The 22,075-nt window shown below is 43.3% G+C and overlaps 1 protein-coding gene across 5 annotated transcripts in view; it reads left to right on the top strand.

Annotated features, from left to right (window-relative positions):
* ATP8A2 (ATPase phospholipid transporting 8A2) overlaps positions 1-22,075 on the top strand; it is a 493,942-nt gene that overhangs the window by 360,814 nt on the left and 111,053 nt on the right. For all 5 annotated transcript variants that reach the window (XM_072134328.1, XM_072134326.1, XM_072134327.1 and 2 more), the window contains 2 exons: positions 11,542-11,664; positions 12,776-12,854. In XM_072134328.1, coding sequence (XP_071990429.1) covers positions 11,542-11,664; positions 12,776-12,854 — 202 coding nt within the window. The remainder of the gene's footprint in view (positions 1-11,541; positions 11,665-12,775; positions 12,855-22,075) is intronic.

Genomic DNA, 22,075 nt, shown 5'->3' with positions numbered 1-22,075 from the left:
TTTTCCGATGCCCAGGTTTTCCACCGGTCGCAGTCTGTGGGTGATGATGACATTATTGACGTAGTGGAAGAAGTGTGTAAAGAGGTGCCGGACGATGAGGAGACACGGTTGTCAGACAGTGGTGAAGTTGTTGTCAGGGCAGGAAGTCCGAGGGGGGAGCAGACTGAGGGATCGGAGGATGATGTGGTGACAGACCCAAGCTGGGTTGATATGCCGTGTGAACACAGTGCTTCTGAGACGGAGGCGAGTCCTATAGCAGAACAGGTTGGAAGAGGCAGTGGTGGGGCCAGACGGAGAGGCAGGGCCAGAGCTGGTGCATCAGCGCCAAATGTTTCCCGTAGTCAAGCGCCCGTGGCGAGGGCTAGATTTTCAGAAGTCTGGAGGTTCTTTAACCCCTTCCCGACATTTGCCGTACTATTACTGCATGGCGGGAGGTGCGTTCCCGCAAAATGCAGTAATAGTACGTCAAGCTTCTGGCGCTGGCTCCTGAACGGAGCCGGCGCCAGAAGCTGCGGGTGTCGGCTATATATTATAGTCGACACCTGCCTCTAACACCCGCGATCGGAGATTTCTCCGATCGCGGGTGTTAACCCCTAACACGCTGCCGGGAGGCAGGTCCTGCCTTCTGGCAGGATCCGCCTGTGACACACTGAGCATGCGCATTACACTGTATTAGGTGAAGAATAGCTTGAACAAGTGATCAATGGATCACTTGTTCAAGCTAACCTGTAAAAGTAAAGAAAAAAGGTAAAAAAACACTAATAACACACTTTTGAATAAAAATAATGAATTAAATAAAGTTAAAGTCCCCCTAAACACAAACATTCCCTATACACATCTAATAAAGTGAAAAAACCTGAAAATTTCCAAAATACCCCACATATTTGGTATCGCCCCGCCCGTAACAATCTGTACAATAAGTCAGAAACATTATTGGACCCGTACGGTGAACGCCGTAATAACAAAACGCGAAAAACTCGCCAAAAATGTAAATTTTCATAAAATCCCTTCACAAAAATGTTCCAAAAAGTGATCAAAAAAAAGTTATGTGCACCAAAATGGTACCACTGAAAAGAACAATTCAACACGTAAAAAATAAGCCCTAAACTAGCACTGTCAACAAAAAAATATTAAAGTTATATCCTGGAAAGATGGCGATAAAAGAACAAATGAGATTTTCTTTATATTCGTTTTTTTCCTGTAAAATATATAAAAAACTATATAAATGAGGTATCACTGTAATCGTAGTGATCTAGAGAATAAAAATATTATAGTATTTTTAGTGTATGGTGTACGACCCCCAAAATATACAAAAAAAAAGAACCCAAAATTGACAATTTTCTTTTCCTCCATACATTAAAGAGTTAATAAAATCTCATCAAAAAGCTACAGACCCACTAAAATGAAGTATTTGTAAAGTTGATCTCATGTCGCAAAAAATAAGCCCTTATATGTCCAAATTGCCAAAAAAATAAAGATTGTAAAGCCATTATAAAGTGACAATGCATAATCTGCTCTGAATCGCGCAGCTCCCCTTCGATGCCCTGGCGTGTGCCCATACAGCAGGTTACCACCACATATGGGGTATGGTTATACATGGGAGGGATTGGGTATCAAATTTTGTGGAGAGTTTTGGTATTTTATCCACTGATAATTTGTACATTTTATGAAAAACACATTAATTTAGTAAAACAAAAAAAAATTTCAAAATTGCATCCGATTTAGTTTTAATCCCTGTAAACCAATTAAAGGGTTAACAAACTTCATAAAAGTTGTTTTACGTACGTTGAGGGGTGTAGTTTCTATAATGGGGTAATTTATGGGGTTTTACTTTTATTTAGGCCTCTCAAAGTGACTTCAAACCTGAGCAGGTCCCTCAATAGCAGGATTTTGCTTTTTTTATGAAAATGTGAAAAATCACACCTAAAGTTCAAAGCCCCATAACAGCTTACAAAAATGAGAGTATGTACAAAAAACCACGGAGGTATAAAGTAGACATTTGGTGAATGTTAGTTATTATGTTTTCTGGTGTTATGACTCATGTGTGGAAAAAGTAGAACATTTTGAATTTCGAAAATTGAGAATTTTTCCAAATTTTCACCAAATATCTGATTTTCTCATAAATAAATGCAAAACATACAACCAAAATTTTGTAACTAACATGAAGTACAATGTGTCACGAGAAAAAAATTTCAAAATCACTTGGATATGTTAAAGCGTTTTGAAGTTATAACCAGTTATAGTGACACAAGGCAGATTTGAAAAAATGGGCCGTGTCAGGAAGGTGAAAAGTGGCTTCAGCGTTAAGGGGTTAAAGAAACACTGGATGACCAACGGACTGTGGTGTGCAACCTGTGCCAAACCAGGATCAGCAGGGGTTCCACCACTACTAGCTTAACTACCACCAGTATGCGCAGGCATATGAATGCTAAACACCCCACTCAATGGCACCAAGCCCGTTCACCTCCGGCCGGGCACACCACTGCTCCTTCCCCTGTGTCATCTGCTAGTCAGCCCCCTGCCCAGGACCCCGGCCCAAACACCTCCCGTGCGAAAACCCCATCTTCGCCTCCAGGATCCTCCACAGCATCCACCAGCGTTCAGCTCTCCATACCCCAGACGCTGGAGCGCAAAAGGAAGTATAGCGCAACCCACCCACACGCCCAAGCCCTCAACGTCCACATCTCCAAGTTGCTTAGCCTGGAGATGCTGCTCTATAGGCTGGTAGAGACCGAGGCCTTTCGAAACCTCATGGCGGCGGCCGCCCCTCGGTATTCGATCCCCAGCCGCCACTACTTTTCCCGATGTGCCGTCCCAGCCCTGCACAAGCACGTGTCAGAGAACATCATCCGTGCCCTGACCAACGCCGTTTCTGACAAGGTCCACCTGACCACGGACACGTGGACGAGTGCTGCCGGGCAGGGCCACTATATATCGCTGACGGCACATTGGGTTAACTTGGTGGAGGCTGGGACCGAGTCTGACCCTGGGGCTGCTCATACACTGCCGACGCCGAGGATTGCGGGGCCTACCTCGGTCCAGGTCTCAAAGGCCTACTATGCCACCTCCTCCTCCCACCCCTCCTCCACCTCCTCCTCCGAACTACCATCCGTGGGCATGGCGCCATCAGTCGGTAGCTCTAGGAACAGCAGCAATGCCGTCGCTAAGCGACAGCAGGCGGTGCTCAAACTGCTGAGCCTAGGCGATAAAAGGCACACCGCCCAAGAGCTATTACAGGGCATCACGGCGCAGACTGATCTGTGGCTGGCACCGCTGAACCTGAAGCCAGGCATGGTTGTGTGTAACAACGGCCGTAACCTGGTGGCGGCTCTGCAACTCGGCAGACTGACACATGTGCCATGCCTGGCCCATGTGTTAAATCTCATAGTTTAGCGTTTCCTCAAGACATACCCCAATCTGTCTGATTTGCTCACGAAGGTGCGCCGCATCTGTGCGCATTTCAGGAATTCCAGCACAGATGCTGCCACTCTCAGGGCAGCACAGCGCCGCCTCCAACTGCCCGCTCACCGACTGTTGTGCGACGTGCCCACGAGGTGGAATTCAACATTAACCATGTTATCCAGAGTTTACCAGCAGCGCAGAGCAATTGTAGACTGCCAGATGTCAAATTCCACCAGAACTGGTAGTCAGGTCAGTCAGCTTCCTCAAGTCTACAATGAGGAGTGGACGTGGATGTCTGATATCTGTCAGGTTCTGAGTAACTTTGAGGAGTCAACACAGATGGTCAGTGGCGATGCCGCCATCATCAGCCTCACCATCCCGCTGCTTGGCCTGTTGAAAAACTCTCTGGTCAGCATGAAGTCGGAAGCTTTGCGCTCGTCACAAGAGACGGGGGAAGAAGATTCCCTTGTTGATAGCCAAAGCACCCTTAGGTCTGTTTCTCAGCGCATATCGGAGGAGGTGGAGGAAGATGAGGAGGAAGAGGAGGAGAATGTTGGCGAGACAGAAGAGGGGACCATTGTTCAGTCCTTCACTGTTCAGCGTGTATGGGCAGAAGAAGAGGAGTTGGAGGAGTTGGAGGAGGAGGAAATGGGCAGTCAGGCCAGTGAGGGGAGTGAATTCTTGCGCGTTGGGACTCTGGTGCATATGGCAGATTTCATGCTAGGCTGCCTATCCCGTGACCCTCGCGTTCAAAGAATTTATTCCAGCACCGATTACTGGGTATTCACTCTCCTGGACCCACGGTACAAGCAAAATCTTTCCACTCTCATCCCTGGAGAGGAAAGGAGTGTGAGAATGCATGAATACCAGCAGGCCCTGGTGCACAAGCTGAAACAGTATTTCCCTTCTGACAGCGCTAGCGGCAGAGGGCGTACTTCTGCGGGACAAGTAGCGAGGGAGAGTAGGCGAGCAGGCAGCTTTTCCAGCACTGGCAGGGGTACGCGTTACAAGGCTTTTGCCAGTTTTATGTCACCCCAGCAAGACACTGTCACCTGTCCCCAGTCTCGGCAGAGTAGGGCTGATCTTTACAGAAAGATGGTGAGGGAGTACGTAGCTGACCATACCATCGTCCTAAATGATCACACAGCTTCCTACAACTACTGGGTTTCAAAGCTGGACATGTGGCACGAACTGGCGCTGTACGCCTTGGAGGTTCTTGCCTGCCCTGCCGCTAGCGTGTTGTCCGAGCAGGTTTTCAGTGCAGCTGGTGGCATCATCACCGATAAGCGTACACGCCTGTCGACTGACAGCGCTGACAGGCTGACGCTTATCAAGATGAATAAAGCCTGGATTTCTCAGGATTTCCATTCTCCACCAGGTGAAAGAAGCTCAACCTGAATAATGTATGCACTCCTCCTCCTCATTGTCCTCCTTCTCCTCCTCTTTGTACACTAAAGCAGAGGAAACTGGCTATTTTTTGCCAGGGCCAACTGGCTCTAGCTATAGTACTCTATGTATTTAATTTTTCTGGAGGGCCACCTACCCGGTCCTCTGTTTTAAGCAATTTTTGGGAGTGCCACATACAGGCACTCAATCTGTTTAATTTTTCTGGAGGGCCACCTACCTGCTCCTCTGGTTTGAAAACTTTTTTGGACTGCCACATACAGGCACTCAATTTATTTAATTTTTCTGGAGGACCACCTACCTGCTCCTCTGGTTTGAAAACTTTTTTGGACTGCCACATACAGGCACTATCCAAATTAAATTGTCTCCATAGCAGCCTCCACATGTCGTCTTTTTAGCTGGCTCAACATGTTGTCTCCATTGCTACCTCCACACGTCATCGCCATAGCTGCCTCCAGAAGTCGTCCATATAGCTGCCTCCATACATGGTCTCCTTATCAAACGAACTGTGTTAGGCAGAATTTTGGGTTGTTTTCATGGATTCCACATCAAACTTGTTAACTTTGTCGCCACCCTGCTGTGTAATCCACAAAATATACTGGCAAACTTTTATCATTTACCGATATTATTTCAGCGCTTCTTGCGCATCTGTTTACATTCCCCTCACCCGCCATATCCCAAACTTATAAGAACGCTACTACACTTGATCTTATACAAAAGGTTCTTAGAAGTGCTGTTCCCTAGAGACAGGGGCTTGGATAGGCGAAAGCTCGCCTGGCAGCGGAGCGCCAGCTCCATCTCAAGATCCAACTAACATAGTTTTAACTGCAGCACCTTTAATCTACTACTAGTTCACTGCCTCCATACATCGTCCCCTTATCAAACGAGCTGTGTCAGGCAGAATTTTCAGGTGTTTCACCTGATACATAGTGGAACTCGGCCCATCTGTCGCCGCCATGCTGGAGACCTGAAGTTGCAATCATAGCAGCGCAATATGGATGCCCCATACTGTCGCTCTTAATCATGGAACCATTTCCGTAAAAACAATTAAAAATAGAACCACTATGCTATTCCATTATTCCTTGGTGAAATATTCAAACGACCCGGCCTGCTTTCAAAATTATAATTTTTTCAAAGTAAACGCTTCTGGCCCCCAGGCCCATTTTGGGTGGGGAGGAGCCGAGAGACAGGGGCTTGGACAGGCGAAATCTCGCCTGGCAGCGGACCGCCAGCTCCATCCCAAGATTAGGCAGCCTCAGAGGCATCCATGCATGCTGCCCCTGCTGTTTCCTGTCCATTTTGCCTCCACGATCCTCCACAGCGTCCACCAATGTCTCATTTCAACTCTCTATACCCCAGACGCTGGAGCATGAGAGGATATGCAGCACATCATCCCCATATGATGTGCTGCGCTGTAGTCCGCTGGAGTTCGCCGGAGTTCACTATCCTATCCTGGGTGCAGGTAAGCGCATGTCAAGCGACACATTTTTTTTTAAATTCCAGTTTTTCTGAATCCGTTGGGTTTTGCGACGGCCACGCACCCGATTTCCGTTGCATGCATGCCGGCGCCGATACGCCATAATCCGATCGCGTGCGCCAAAAAACCGGGGCAATTCAGGGAAAAACGCCGCAAGTCAGTAATATTCGGTAAACCTGACGAAAATTAGCGATTTGGGCCGTTTGTAAATGACCCCTAATATATCCAGTAGGAAAAAGTGGATGGAAAACTATGCCTTGTCATGCGGTTCCCTCCTGCCGAGAGATGTACATTCTCAGCGGAAGCCATTAAAGTCTATTGGAGATGGATGCAACTGTATTGCACCCACCCCTGGCCTCCACTGAGTGTACACACAGGGAGGTCCAAAGTGAGGGATCTTTCAATTTGAGGACAGTTACCTCACTTGGGAGACATCCTGAAGATCAGCAGCAGCCAATCACTGGCTGCTGCCAATGTTCATTCCTTCTCCTACTTTCAGGGGGAGGGGAGGAACAAAAAGACATATCCCACTGTATGTGGATAGAATGGTGTATATTTTCACATTTGGAATCCTCCAAAAGTTTCCAAACAGCATAGGGTAATGCAATATAGTTTAATTCAAGGCTTAGATACCATTTCATATATAAAGAACCTGGCATAAATATATTTCATAGATGGGGGATCCCCCCTGGAAAAGGGGTGTCTCCTGACTATTGTTTTTCCAAATGAAGTGGACATCCAGCCGCAGGTAGACAGTAAATAGTCCTGTCTATCTTATTTGTCTCTTATTACAGTAGATACAGTTACTTCTGTCATCCTCTGCACATTATCTTTGAGTTATCTGAGCTTTTATACAGGTTTCTTGTACAAAGGCGTAAGAACACAGCACCATTATCCGAAGGAAATGACCCTCAGTACTCAGGGCTGGATCTGAAGTGAGATTTGATGTCAATTTGTGTAGTTTTTACTCATTGTGTAAAGAATAACAAATGATGGAAATCTCCTGAATCCTCTTGTTAGTAGGACACAAGGCATGTAGACGACAGGAGCTGCCAAACGGCAAGACTTACATAGCAGCTAAAGCTGGATTCCAATAACAGTAAATCCTAGATGGACGCGCTGAGGCCGCTAATGCAATGGATAGTAGTCACAATTTAGGAGAAGAATTGGGCCAATTCAAACTAAATTCTAAAAGAAAAATATGATTATAAAATAAAAAGTTACCAATAAATATAAAAATGTGGGGACCAGAGAAATCAGTCCTTAAATATGGTCCCACCCACTGTGCACACTTAACCAAATTTTAATTGGGGACAAAATGGACTCAAAAGGGACCAGCAGTTTTGACCATATAAAGCTGCAGAATGTGATAGGTATTGCCCCTGAAGAGCTGTGTAACCATAGCTTTGTGTGTGTTGTTAGTAACAGCAGCACTGTGAAACATTGATTTACATTCCAGAGATGAAACAGAACTTGGAGCACTTGGGATGATCTCTGCATTCAAACTATTCCCTAGTTCTTCCCTTTTGCTGTAATATCTAACCCAAAGCGTACTAGTACTGTTACTCAGAGAAGAGAGGATGTTAGTGAAGAGACCTCACACACCAGAGTGCTACAATTCTAGCTACAATTCTGCAATATACATGCATTTTCACAGTCCTGCTGCTACCAACAACATACACAAGGATTGTTTATACAGATCTCCAGGGACAATGCATTACACTATCTACTGATTTGTATAGTCAAAACTTCTGGTAGACTCTCTTTAAGGCTACATTCACACCGTACCGTAGCGGGCAACGGCAGTGCACGGGGAGAGGAGGAGGAGGTGAGCGCAGCTCACCCCCGCCCCTCTCCATAGGAAGTAATGGCGCACGGCGCCGGACTACGGACAAAGATAGGACATGTCCAATCTTTTCCCGGGGTACGGAGTGGTACGGTGCCGCACGTGTGCTGCACCGTACCGCTCCCGTAGAGCGCCATGCGCCCATTGCTGTCTATGGGGGACGTATATCGGCCGTATATACGTCGGCCGTATATACGTCCCCCATACGTCAGTTTAAATGTAGCCTAACAAAGTTTTGCTTCTTTTTGAAGAGTCTCTTTTGAAAATCTGATGTCTACTACCAATTGTTCTTGGTGGCTTAAAAAGTAAAATGTCACAGTAGATGTTGTTCTCCCTGTAGTTACTATAGTTACTACAGACTTTGCCCAGTCACAGAATTTCATTAATATGTTCTTCCACCCAGACAACAATAGAACATTTTGTGGACATCAGTAGGAGATGTAGCCTTACACGTCTAGATCAGTCAGAAAGTATAAAAGAAAGACAGACAGGAAATGTATGCGGAATTATATGTAGCAGAAACAGACCTGGAATTTCTACCACAAAGAAAACAAAACAAAGAATTTACCAATATCAAACAATGTATTTCCCACAGTGGGATTCTTGTAGAAGCCAGCAATCATGATGAGTCAGAACGCCTTGAGTCAGTCTCAATGGAGATCTAGATGGGTCATTTGGCTCCACTAAATTCTTTAGATATGTTAGTAAATCTGTCTGCTTCAATATTTCATACTTATCCTTTTAATCTTAAAAAAGTATATACACTTTTTCAACAATTTTGAGTCAGTCCAATTAACCTAAAATAAAAAAGCAAACTGGGATTTTTTTGTATTTAGCGGCTATGTGTTGACATGGTTACTGACTACAAGCAAAGCTTGTGTAGTCAGATCTTATGTTCAGAATTTCCTGAGCATTTTGATGGGATTCTGGTCTAAAATCCTTATGATATTTGCTAACGTTGCACATGCAATGCAAGTAAATCAGGCAATTTATACCTGGTGAATGATAGTGACACCTAACTGCTGGATATGAAGACCACTCACAGAGGGGAAGATTTAATAAGCAAAAAACTGCAGAAACATGCCCAACACCACATTTTTTAAGGGGTTTTCAGCATTTTAATAATCATTGAATGTTACCCCTCACACCAGTAATACTTCCTGGTAAAGGGTCAAATCTCCTCCACCATATCACCTGAAATCATCTGCCACTGAGGCAGTACTTTAACAAGAGTCACTTTGATATGCAAATGAGTGGACAAGAGTCATTTTCTGAATCGAAGAGTCATCTTTAAACTGCCGGTTAACGACGCCTCCTTCTTTTTAATGACATCTCAGTGTCTCTTTAAATCTCATCTTGAGTAGACAGGAAGTCCTCTCTTTGCCCACTTACTGTCCCTACCAGAATGCTGTCCCTTTCATGGCATGGTGCAGATCTTGTTACCATTTCACGCACCCCCACAATGGGTGAAGCCAACATAGATAAAGACAGAAAAAGTTTGTGTAACGATTTAACTAGTGGGAGGAGGCAGATTTAAGCTGGGACGCCTGCACTGCACTTTTGAACAAATGCACAGTGTGGGTGTGAGTAAGGTTTATTGTGCCTGTTTTTGATGATATATTCTTTTTAAAGAGGACCTGTCACCCCCGAAACCCCCCCCCCCAAATTAGCTCCCCCTCCTCCTGTCCCCTGCCCCTTTATATTTATTGAATTTTTATTAAAATGTGTGTTTTTAAAATTAGTTTTAAACGATCCGACCTCTTATCAAATAAGAGGTCGGATCGTCGTACAAGTTCCCTAGCAGTCGGCCGTATTCATGAGGGGGCCGGCCGACACCCCCCCTTAACGCCCCTGTCAGTCAGGGACCTGAAAGAATCGCCAGCAGCAGTGCATGTATTGTGCAATCGCTGCCGGCTCAATGCGATTCCGCGCGCTGACAGCGGCCGCAGAGGGGCTTATTCACAGCGCCGGCCGAACATTCAACCAGCGCTGTGAATAAGCCCCTCTGCGGCCACTTTCAGCGTGCCGCATTGCATAGAGCCAGCAGCAATTGTGCAATACATGCGCTGCTGCCGGCGATTCTTACAGGTCCCTGAATGACAGGGGCGTTAAGGGGGTGTGTCGGCCTGCCCCCTCATGAATACAGCCGACTGCTAGGGAACTTATTTTATAAGAGGTCGGATCATTTAAAACTAAGTATAAAAACACAAATTTTTATAAAAATTCAATAAATACAAAGGGGCTGTGGACCGGATGAGGGGGAGCTAATTTGGTGGGGGTGTTTTTCCCGGGTGACGGGTGACAAATTTTGCATAAAACAATAGCGCAACTGACTACAAGAAACTTTGTTATAAGTCTTATCAGAGAAAAGAGCTTCTTTCTCCACTTACTTGGCTCTTATCATGCTTCATCCAAACTGATTTTTCACTCTGAAATCTCTGTTTTATTACGACTTGTTAGCTCAACCAACAGAGGCTCATTGAGGTTTCAGATTGCATAGAAGCCCATGGAGAGGGGAGGGGAACAGAGTCACAGGAACTGTGACATAGCAGCTAGGTCTCCATCGAGGTGAACTGAAAATTACTCATAGAGAATGCATAGATTGATGAAAAATAGCTTGTGTGTGCATAAAAAACATAGATGGTTTAAAATGCAACCATATGCTCCAAAAATGTGCAAAATTGGCACGAAATAATCTATAGGTAATAGGTGGGACAAACCTTACACTGGACAGTTTATAGATGCAGCAAGTTTATTATCCAGCATCAGAAACTGTGATATATCTGAAAAAAAGTTTAGCGCGGGTACCCGAATACATCGCTAACACCCACAACTTCAAATGCTGGTGGCGGAATTGTGTGCCGCCAATTTCCCATTGGATCTTCGCTCCCTGTGACGGTAGAATTTAAAGGGTTACCACCCACAACATTTAATGGGTAACCAGTATCGGTAACAGCACCAATTACGGGGTTTTAGCAGTGGGTGTGAAAAGCTGCCAATCAACCAGCTTTTCCAAGTGAGCCCAAACTTGTACTTCTGGCTGAAGTGAAGGTTTGGGGGCCTAAACCTGCAATGTTCGTCTCTTACACAAACATTGTGGTTCAGTTCCGCTCAACACTACTGTTTAGTCAAAGTTAAAAAGGTCAGATTTTTAATGCTGTCTAATATTTAGGTGCTAAAATGGAACTGATTAGTGATTTTCCTTATATTTTACATAAGTCTCTTGCATTTACATAATTTTTACATATCTCAGACAACCCCCTTAAGCTGGTACTAGTTATCCTCTCCGTCTCCGACCATGAAGCTTGTTGGATTTGATGACTGCGATGCATTAACAGCCTCTCCAGGTCTTTTCTCTCCTCTTTCCACGTTGTTATCACCTCTGCAATGATTACCATTATTCTCTTGACAGATTTTCACCGCCTTACCACCTTTCACACTGGGAATCTTTGAGCGATCCTGCAGCCAAGATAGCATGCTAAGATTTCCACAGCTCTACAAAATTACACAGAATGCAGATGGATTTAACACAAGGGTAAGTGGAATGAAGGTCGCAAACTACAAGTGCCGAATATTGACTTCTCTTACTGGGCTGTGTAAATATTGCTGCTCTCTATGAAGGTGTATTAGCATTACAAATATGCAAAATAGCACCTTAATTAATTGAAGATCAGTTTTAAACACTTAATACCCCTAAATTATTTCTATAAGCATCCATGATAGGTTAGAGGAAGGGGGGGGGGGGCTGGGAGAGCAATGATGACTTGCAACCCTACCCCTATGACTTGAACTTCTTATTGGCAGGGAGCCATGGATACTTTTATATATACTTTTAAAACTGAATGCAATTAAGCAAGTTTATTATGAAATAAAATTGATAATTAGCATTAAACAGCCTTACAGAGCCCCTAACATTAGGTCATAATGCGAAATCCTGAAGACAGGTTCCCTTTAACAGTTTGTATAAATCAGCTTTAGTCCTGTAGCTACTGGCAGCTGAGAGATAAAGGAACCTGATAAGGTATCTATATGCCTTAACTCCCTACAGACAGTCCCTGAATAATCTAATCTCCTCAGAATGGAGAATTCATCTCGAGAAATATTCTCAATGTATGGAAATAGTTAATCATAAGCCTCCTTAACTCTCTTAGGTGGACAGACATCAGAAAGGTTTCTGATACAATGCTCACTAGAGGATAAAGAAGCAGAAACAAGACACAGAGAAGCTGCTTCACTTAATGAAAATATGGCAAAGTTTACTTTTTTAATCACAGGTTTAGTTACTCTTTAAACCTCACACACATCATATTACTGTACATATAAAAGAGTATGGGCAAAGTCTATGGTAACTTTTTTCCATTGAAGTTGAACATCAGTCGTAGGATTCTACAAATTGAGGGCACATCAAGTCTTAAATCAGTTCCCTCTCTAAAGTTGTATTCAGCTCAGTCATCCACAATCTGTACAATGGTTTCCCAGCCAGGAACGATAACATAGAAGGAAAAGTGATACTGAAAAATCTGTAATTTTCTTATCACCTTTTTTTGGAAGCAGGAAAACCAGCTGATGAATGTAACAGTGGAGAACTTGTTAGGTCCTGGGCAGGTGTTACACTTCAGTGATATCATTGTTTTATGTTGTTTTAGGTTTTCTGGGGTCACTGTATCAATGCGTTGGTTCACTCTCTTATTCTCTTCTGGTTTCCGCTGAAGATGATGGAGCAGGGTGAGTATTTTATCAGTTATTGGGACACAAGACTGAATTCTTACCAGTGCGATTGTGGGTTTTATGAGAAGAAATAATGAAAAGAAACCAGGGTTACAGGAGGTTGAAGTCATTGTCTGTGACTGACAGGCCATTAAGTGACTTTCTTCCCTGTTCTCTGACTCATCAATCACTCACCAGCATTGTCTTACATTTAACTTTTTGCACTTTGTTGACTTTTGGTACTTTCTTAACATTTAACTGTCGGGAAACTTTCCCTTCTCCTATTATTGAGGACGCTCCTTCCTTGGGAAGAATGGAAGCAATGTTGTTAGAATCTTGTATAAGACCAACTTATATAATGAGCCCTTCCCATAAAACTCACACAGTGACCTACGCAGAAAGTAATGGGGCAGAATAAACATAGTTATGGATTGTATCTTCTAGGGCACTTTTATCCACAAAGAATAATGGAGATTTGTCAAGGCACTGGTGACACTTTGTTTTTGTTTTTTACATACTTGTTTCTATTATTATTACATATGATAATTGATACTTAAAGCAAACTTGTCAATAAGAATATGATTTTTAACTGGTGACAGGTTCTAATAGCCTGGGCTTTGCTGATTTTAAAAATGCCTTTGTCAGCATTCTGAATCATTTCAGTAATTATATAAGTTTAATTACCTGGCTCCCTGCCAGCAGCATGTGGTGAGTCCCAGTGGGGGACAGCTGCAGCCTATGTGTGCCTGTGTCTCCTCATGCCTTCTTCCTCTTCTCCACACCATCCCCATCCGTGTGTGCTCAATGCACATGACAGGAAGTTGGGAAGGGTGAGGGAGTTGGATGCATGTGAAGGAAAGGAGACTGACACAAGCACACAGGCTGCCTCTCCCCTGGGACTCACCATGTGCTGCTGGCAGGGAGCCAGGTAATGTGAATTAAACTTATATAAAGTACTGAGATGATTCATAAAGCTGACTTTCCATCATGGACCCCCCAGCCTGCTACAGCATCAGTACCAGCATCAGTGCTCGGCTGTTATACAACAACTGTGTACAACTGTGTAGTGGATAGAGCATGATCCAATGGCCTCCTATCTTCTACTAGGTTATCATAAAAAGTTGACATGTTAAAAATAGTCATCTTAATGCCAAAAACTCTTGATACAGTGGCTACGTAATTAAACACCCTTTGTCCACCACATGCAGACAAGGGCATATTTAGCCGTAAAGAAATCCAAGCATTTGCTTGGGACACCAGCTGAAAGACTCTCAGAGGTCCTCCGCATATTCTATGACCATTCTTTCCTCTACAACTTACATAATCAGTTATCTTCTCTGAGTAGAACCACCCCCCAATTTTGGGGTTGTCAGCAGAATTTTTCAGTTGAACTTTGAGGCCGTTTTTCACTTTCCAGTCTCTGAGAACCTATCAACATGCACTATACAGGGGTCATCAAATCAGAGAAAGCTATAAGCACTCTAGAGAGAGCGATAAAGGAATAATCTGGTATTAATCTGTGATGTGGATGAGAAATTGTGCACTAGAGGTGATTCTGATGTCCTATATGTAACCACCGGCTCACAGACCCATTATCCCTGCTCTGAAGTGTTGAGTGTCGGCGTCATTGGGCTATGAACTCGGTTATTTCACTGCAAATCCACTGATAGATTCCTTGTCCTCCGCTTTACAATGTGTTTACTGATTTATGCATTTTGGAAGCGGCTGCGCTCCTTATGAAGAATAGCATGCGAGCTGAAGAACCGTGTCTCCTGGAGCAGCAATGCCAGCAATGTGGAAAGTTGTTTTAGAGGATCACATCATAGATCTCTGTCATCGCGATAAATCACAGGCATTTAATCAGTGTATTGTTATGTGTGCTACATGGACCCCGAATTCTGAGCGCCATTAATCACTCTCTGATTTGCGATAGTGATGGCAAAGGAACCGTAACAGAGAAAGAAGCGATCTTCTTGCCACGTCTGTGTCATGTATTCACTCGGGAATGACTAATGGCGTAAAATAAACAGAGACGACTCGCCGAGCCAGAGAACGCACTGTCAAAATATAACAACTTTATCATTAATTAAAACACAAAACATTGCACCATTGATAGTGCAGGGCGTTTATCGTCTTCTTAAGTTGGCAACCAAATAAAGACAAACCTAACGGTGATGTCTGGTGCAGAAATCTGAAATCCATATGTCCTTTTAGGGAATTTGCTTAAAACATTTATAATTTAAAGAAAACGCGTCACATTGCAAATGATGCTCAGCCTGGATGATATAAAGCAGGAGGAGCTGAGCAGATTGTACATAGCATCCTATCTGCAGGCAGCATGTTATAGAGCAGGAGGAGCTGAGCAAATTGTACACAGTGTCCTATCTGCAGGCAGCATGTTATAGAGCAGGAAGAGCTGAGCGGAATGTACATTGTGACCTGTCGGAAGGCAGCATGTTATAGAGCAGGAAGAGCTGAGCGGAATGTACATTGTGACCTGTCGGCAGGCAGCATGTTATAGAGCAGGAAGAGCTGAGCGGAATGTACATTGTGACCTGTCGGCAGGCAGCATGTTATAGAGCAGATGGGGCTGAGCAGATTTTACTTTGTGTCCTGCATGTTACAGGGCAGGAGGAGATCAGTAGATTCTACATAGTGTCCTATCTACAGGCTTCATGTTATAACACAGCATCCTTTCTGCAGGCAGACTGTTATAGAGTAGAAGGAGCTGAGCAGATAGTACATAGTGTCCTATCTGCAGGCTGCATGTTGTACAGCAGGAGGAACTCCACAGATTGTACATAGCATCCTATCTGCAGAAAGCATGCTTCAGAGCAGAAGTGGCTGAAGAGATTGTACATAGTGTCCTATGTGTGTAGGCAGCATGTTATAGAACAGGAGAAGCTGAGAATATTCAACACAGCTTAGATTAGAATAGAATAAAACTTTCCCGTTGGGAAATTGTTTTGTGCATCATTACTCCAGGAAAGGCATGACCAGCGTTTCACATAATAACTCAAATAGCATTACAGTTACTACCTTAATTTTGGGGGGTGGTGAGAGGCTTTGGGGGGAGGGGGAATGAGGGTGTGACTTAGTCCTTCGCTTTAGCCACCGTACGTAAATAGTTCTTTTGCCTTCGGGATGAAGGAGTTGTGGAACCTTGTGGTACGGCAATACACCTGGCGGTAGTGATACCTTCTGTCGCTCCGTTGCTGCAGAAGTGTGTTGTGTAGTGGGTGGCTGCCATTTTTCGCAATGGCGTGAATTTCCTAAGGCATCTGGTTTCCCAGACTTACTCTAGGGCAGTGATGGCGAACCTTTTAGAGATCGAGTGCCCAAAATGAGACCTAAAGCACACAAGCTTTTCCCAAAGTGCCAACACGGCAAATTAGGCAGTAACAAACTTATTGCTACCAGAATCTTTGAGCTCCAATCCAACCCTGCCCACACCTCCTCACTCTTCAGACAGGACCAAGCAGCACAGGATGGGTCACTACTTGGACTGCCTGAGACTGCAGGAAGGTGTCATGTCAGGCAAACTCTGTGCCTGGGAGACAGCCCGAGTGCCCACAGAGAGGTCTCCAAGTGCCATCTCTGGCACCAGTGCCATAGGTTCGCCACCACTGCTCTAGGGGATGCAGCGTCTCCCCAATAGTGCCCTTGGCTCTCCGGATGACCTTGTTGAGGCGATTCTTTTCTCTACTGTTTAAGCCTCCTCCCTAACAGACAACTGCATAGAACAATACGCTCGCCATCATCGCTTGGTAAAATATTTTTAATATTAGGGTGGAGATTTGGAAAGACCTCAGCTTCCTCAACAAGTGCAACCTGGCCATGGCCTTTCCGCATAACCAGTCGATATTGGTCCTCCATTCAAGCCTGTCATGAATGTGCACCCCCAGGTACTTGTAGGTAGTGACTTGATCTATTTCTCGCCCGTTTATCCTAATTGGTACTGCGGCTGTTTTGTTCCTCTTTAGGTTGATGACCATCTCCTTTGTTTTTTCGACATTGATCACTGGATTGTTGCTTTCACTCCACTTAACAAAGTCTGTACCCCTCATCTTTGCCCTCCTTGATGCAACCGACAATAACCAAGTCATCTGAAAATTTTTGCAGGTGGCAGGAGATGTTATATGAGCCGCAGGATTCAAGAAGATGGTACACAGTGTCCTATCTGTTGGCAGCATGTTATAGAGCAGGAGGAGCTAAGCAGATTTTACATAGCGTTCCATTTACTGGCAGCATGTTATAGAACAGAAAGAGCTGAACAGATTCTGCATAATAATACCAAAAAGCGATGTAGAGAGAAAAAACACATTTACAAAATTGGTGTTTCGTTCCAGAGTGATTGAAACCCTCCAGCAGCAGGTCAAAGGGGTGACCCCATCAGTCCTAGCAGGAGAAGTTGGTAATTTCAATTAATAATAATAATTCCTTTATTTATATAGTGCACACAGATTACACAAAGCTTGTCAAATCAGCTATGATTTCTAGAATATTGCATCTTTACATCACAAACTCATCCAAGTCCCCCCAGAAGGCCGGTCACCCATGAAAGATAAATACAAGAGAGGGCAGAATAATGTGGAAAATCTGAAAGGGTAATCATTTCAACACTGCAGCCTGAATTGCTTGCCATTTCAGTGCTGAACAGGTTCACGATCTGTCTCGTCATACAGTGCCACAACGATTACGATCATTTGGATGGAAAATCCACTCTTCATACCAAACTTCTCAACAGCAGAAAGAATAAAATTGCTGAACTCAACTTTGCTGAGGAGCATGTTGGGTGGACACAGAGGTGGGCCACGGGGGAATTTTAGTGATGAAAGCAAGTTTAATTTATTTGTGTCTGATGGGAACGTTGCTTGTTGACAAACTGGGGAAAGACTGAACCCAAAGTGTGTAAAGAAGTCAGTGAAAGGTGAAGGAGGAAGTGTCATGGTTTGGGGAATGTTTTCTGCAGTAGGAGCTGGACCTCTCATACAGCTACATGGCAGAGTGAATGCAAGGGTGTATCAGATCCTTCTTCAACAACACGTGGTTCCTGCCTTGTGATCAACACTCAATTAGCCAGCAATTTTCATGCAGTACAATGCCCCTGTCACACAGCAAAATGGATGAAGCAGTTCCTTGAAACAGCAATGAAATGGCCACAGCCCATAGTCTTGATCTAAACCCAATAGGAAACCTCTGGAAAATCCTTGATGACAAAGAAAACCACAACAGTCACAGAACTGTGGAAGAGACTGTAAGAGGAGTTGAGCAGAATCCCAGCAGAGCCGTGAGAGACTAGTGATGTCCTGTGACCGCAGATGTGCTGAAGGCCTGTACATTTCTTATTAAAATCCTTCAAATATTGAGATTGTTATTTCTGAAACTGGATTGGAGGTTGTTTTTGGAGCTAGAGAAGTTAGAGCTAAATATTCAGCTTTGTTTGGAAGTGAGTCTTCTGTTTAATTCTTAAAGGATGGACTTGATAGACTTATTATGATACTATTATGAAATTATCCCTGGGTTCAGCAGGGTTTATTAGTGGTAACCTACAGCCAATCCCAGAGAATGGTGTTTTAAAAGGCATATACTTGTCCTGTGCGTGTGATTAATCTTCTCCGGATTCTCAAGGAGAGTCACAAAGCCTTCCTAACAACATACAATTCACTTAATTGCAACGCAACCTTATATGTCTCTATTTACTTATGTAAGGATAAGAAAACTATCTCTTGGAATGACGGGACAGCCCAGTTCATTAAATCTTGGTGTGTCCAACAAAAGCTGCAAAATAGTCGTGTTTCAGCAATGTAATTATGTACACAAAGAATCAAGCCTCTTCTGTTCCTGCTTCCAGCACGCTCAATAGTATTACATTTCATTCATTTCTGGAGGGGATCTGTTGAGTACAACTTGAAAATATTGGAAGAGGGTTTCACATTTTAATTCCACGTCACCTGGATACGTGATATCCCTGACAGAGAAGGAGAGCATAGCCGGAGCCACTTCATAGCGACACGTGAAGGCGTCTCCATTGTATCGCCCTCCAGGCTTCTTCTCCAGGAGAGCATACATGTCCATAAGTGTTCTCTGGGTCAGTGGTCTTATGTTTTTTGGCATACAGAAATACAAAGCTGTACACATACATTCTATAATATAGGTAAAACAGATAAAAAAAAGTATAAAAGGGATGCCTACTTTTTTTAATATTTCTTACTGCTCGAAGGGTAGAAAAACCAGGAGAAAACTCCAAACCGTCTCAGCTCCTATAAAAAGGACCAAACCAAAAGGAAAACATTAGGAGGTTGGAGATATCAACTTCCAGTTTATGGCACATTAGAATATGGGAGGGGGCAAACTTTTTGAGATGGGTGTTGACCATGGCGGCCATTTTGAAGTCGGCAATTTTGGATCTAACATTTTAACTTTTTTTTCCAATGGGAAGAGGGTCATGTAACACATCAAACTTATTAAGAATTTCACAAGAAAAACAATGATGTTTTAATAAGATAAGATAATAAGATAATAAGATAATCCTTTATTAGTCCCACAGTGGGGAAATTCACAGCGTTACAGCAGCAGAGAGGGTACAGAGAGTGAAGTACAAACTATGACAACAACAATATTAGGGATAAATGAACAAAAAGAAAAGGGGGATAAAAAGACAAAAAAGAGACAGTTTGATGTTTAGTCTGTGGATGGGACTTGCAGGGACTGGTTAGGTGGGGGGTGCAGGTTACTTCTGTTTGGGCCTTGTTTGTTGAACAGCCTGATGGCAGCGGGGAGGAATGACTTACGATAACGCTCCCTCTCACACTTGGGGTGAAGCAGTCGGTCACTGAATGTGAATTTAACATAACTTTATTCTATCATGAGTTATTTTCAAGTTTATGACCACTAAAAAAATGTGGTCAAACTGCTGCCCATTGTGTTGGATTGTCATACAACCCTCTTCTCCGAGTCTTGACACACTGACTCCACAGAAGAAATGCTGGTACAGGCTTCCAGTATCCATTGTTTCACATGCTGAACATCTAGTATCTTCACAGCATAGACAATTGCCTTCAGATGACCCCAAAGGTTGGAGCATTCCTACATGAACAGTTTCCTGGAAAGTGGATTGGTCATCGTGGACCAGTTGAATGGCCACCAAGGTCTTCAGATCGGTCCCCCTTAGACTTTTATATTTGGGTTCATCTGAAGGCAATTGTCTATTCTATAAAGATGTGAGATGTGCAGCAGAGTAGCAGAGTAGAGAGCGTAGATAGTTAATGCAGGGTCAACATCTGCAAAGAGTTTATATGTCCTCTCCGTGTTTGTGTGGGTTTCCTCCAGGTCCACCGGTTTCCTCCCACACTCCAAAACACACTGGTAGGTTGATTAGATTGTGAGCCCCATTGGGGATAGGGACCAATTTGGCAATTTATGCAGCGCTGCCTAATCTGTGTGCGCTATATAAATAAAGGAATTAGTATTAATTGAATAGATAATATATTTAATAAAAATATCTGTAGGTAGAAATGTGTCAGTGAGACTAATGTCCAGCTAAATACCAGAGGATTGTATTAAGAGAAACCAGAATGAACTTTTATCGTGCTGCATGAATAACACAGAACATTCATCCTTTCCCGTGTATGAGAAAACATCCTAGGGGGGAAATACAGAAGACAAGTATGGTAGATGGTCAGATAAGATCAGGAAGCGTTCCAGTACAGGAAGAGCTTTGCCGTGCTGCGGATATTTGCATATGTCTCTGACCTGCCACCTGCATCAACCTGAGAACCTTCCACCGCAGATTACTGGGAGCGCAGTGTTCTCACTGTATATTTATAGAAAAGGGATCTCACCAGAATAATGGAGATGATAGCCATAAAATAAGCTTCAGAATGTAAATAGTAAGCGGAAATAGCTATTTTATCTGTAAAACTGTATAACAGAACAGCTCGGGGCTTCTGTATCCGCTGATCTTGCTTCATGCATTAGGCTTGTGTCCTACAGGTTTTATGCAGAATGTTATGTTGGCATTTTATGCTTCTGTTCGTCGTTTGTCTACAAATGTGTATATATGCTACAATTCAGTTATAGTATCCTACTTATTTTTTTTTTAAATATATTCCATTCTTAGAGTAGACTTTGCCATCAGTAGTGGTCATCAGGACAGAGCACCGTGTCGTAAGCCTGGGCTTCTACTAAGACATCACTTGCCTTGTCATGGTGACACCTTGGCTTCCATTGATGAATATGTCAAATAGAGATATGAAGTTGTGGTTTGGATTGTTTGCTACAACTTTTCTAGGTTCCATAGCACTCCCATGATAGCGCCATCTTGTGTTGGGCACATTCACCAGTGTAAGCCGTCATTTCTAGAGCAATAACTACATGTACAATGGTTACAATACCAACCCAGTTACGGGCAAAAGTCCTTTAATAACCGTAATTGTGCCACCAGTCCACCTTTCCATTCAACAAACGAATGACATTTATAACCTTCTGTTCCTCAACTGATCTAAATAGAAGAATATTTCCTTGGATGGGCCTGTTTCTGATATAACTGTAACAATAATTTGTAACAGAATAGTATTGTCCTTGTTTATTTGTCCTATCAAAGAGAATAGATACTTTAATGAAAGAATGATGGATCTAACTTCACGTTAAAACTCCCTTATTTGATCCATGTTCTTCAATCTTTATTTATATAGCGCCATCATATTCCGTAGCACTTAACAATTCATAGGGAGCATATACAAATAAAATAACACATTATAGAGTACAAACATTCATATGGAATAATAGGAGTGATATTAGGAATCTATTCAAGACTTGATCCTTACAGCGGGGTTCAATATTAACAATAAAGAAAATGGGAACACAGTCCAATGGTTACAAGTTCCATTTGTTTTACAAGAGACAGGTGGAGGAATCAATAAGCACCAAACTGTTATGGCTACAGTATGGTGACATGAACCAGCATTTAACACTGATATTGGGTAGATTGTCCTTAAAGGGGTATTCCCACTAAGACAAGATTCTTAAATATACTCATGATTACAAATAACACATTCTCTAATTCACTGCTATTAAAAGAGGTGTTCTCGTCTGGGCATTCACATCCAGGTTCATTAATCTGCCATATATATACATTTCTTCAATTAGATGTTATTAAAAAAATATGTTCCTGTGTGAAGAAAATTTCTCATAAATGTAATCATATGGTTCCTTAGAAACAAGACTGTGTCCTTGGA

The sequence above is a fragment of the Engystomops pustulosus genome, chromosome 2, assembly GCF_040894005.1.
Source record: "Engystomops pustulosus chromosome 2, aEngPut4.maternal, whole genome shotgun sequence".
In the NCBI taxonomy this organism is placed as follows: domain Eukaryota; kingdom Metazoa; phylum Chordata; class Amphibia; order Anura; family Leptodactylidae; genus Engystomops; species Engystomops pustulosus.
The sequence above is the reverse complement of the archived record's forward strand: the minus strand, read 5'-3'. Positions and strand labels throughout refer to the sequence as shown.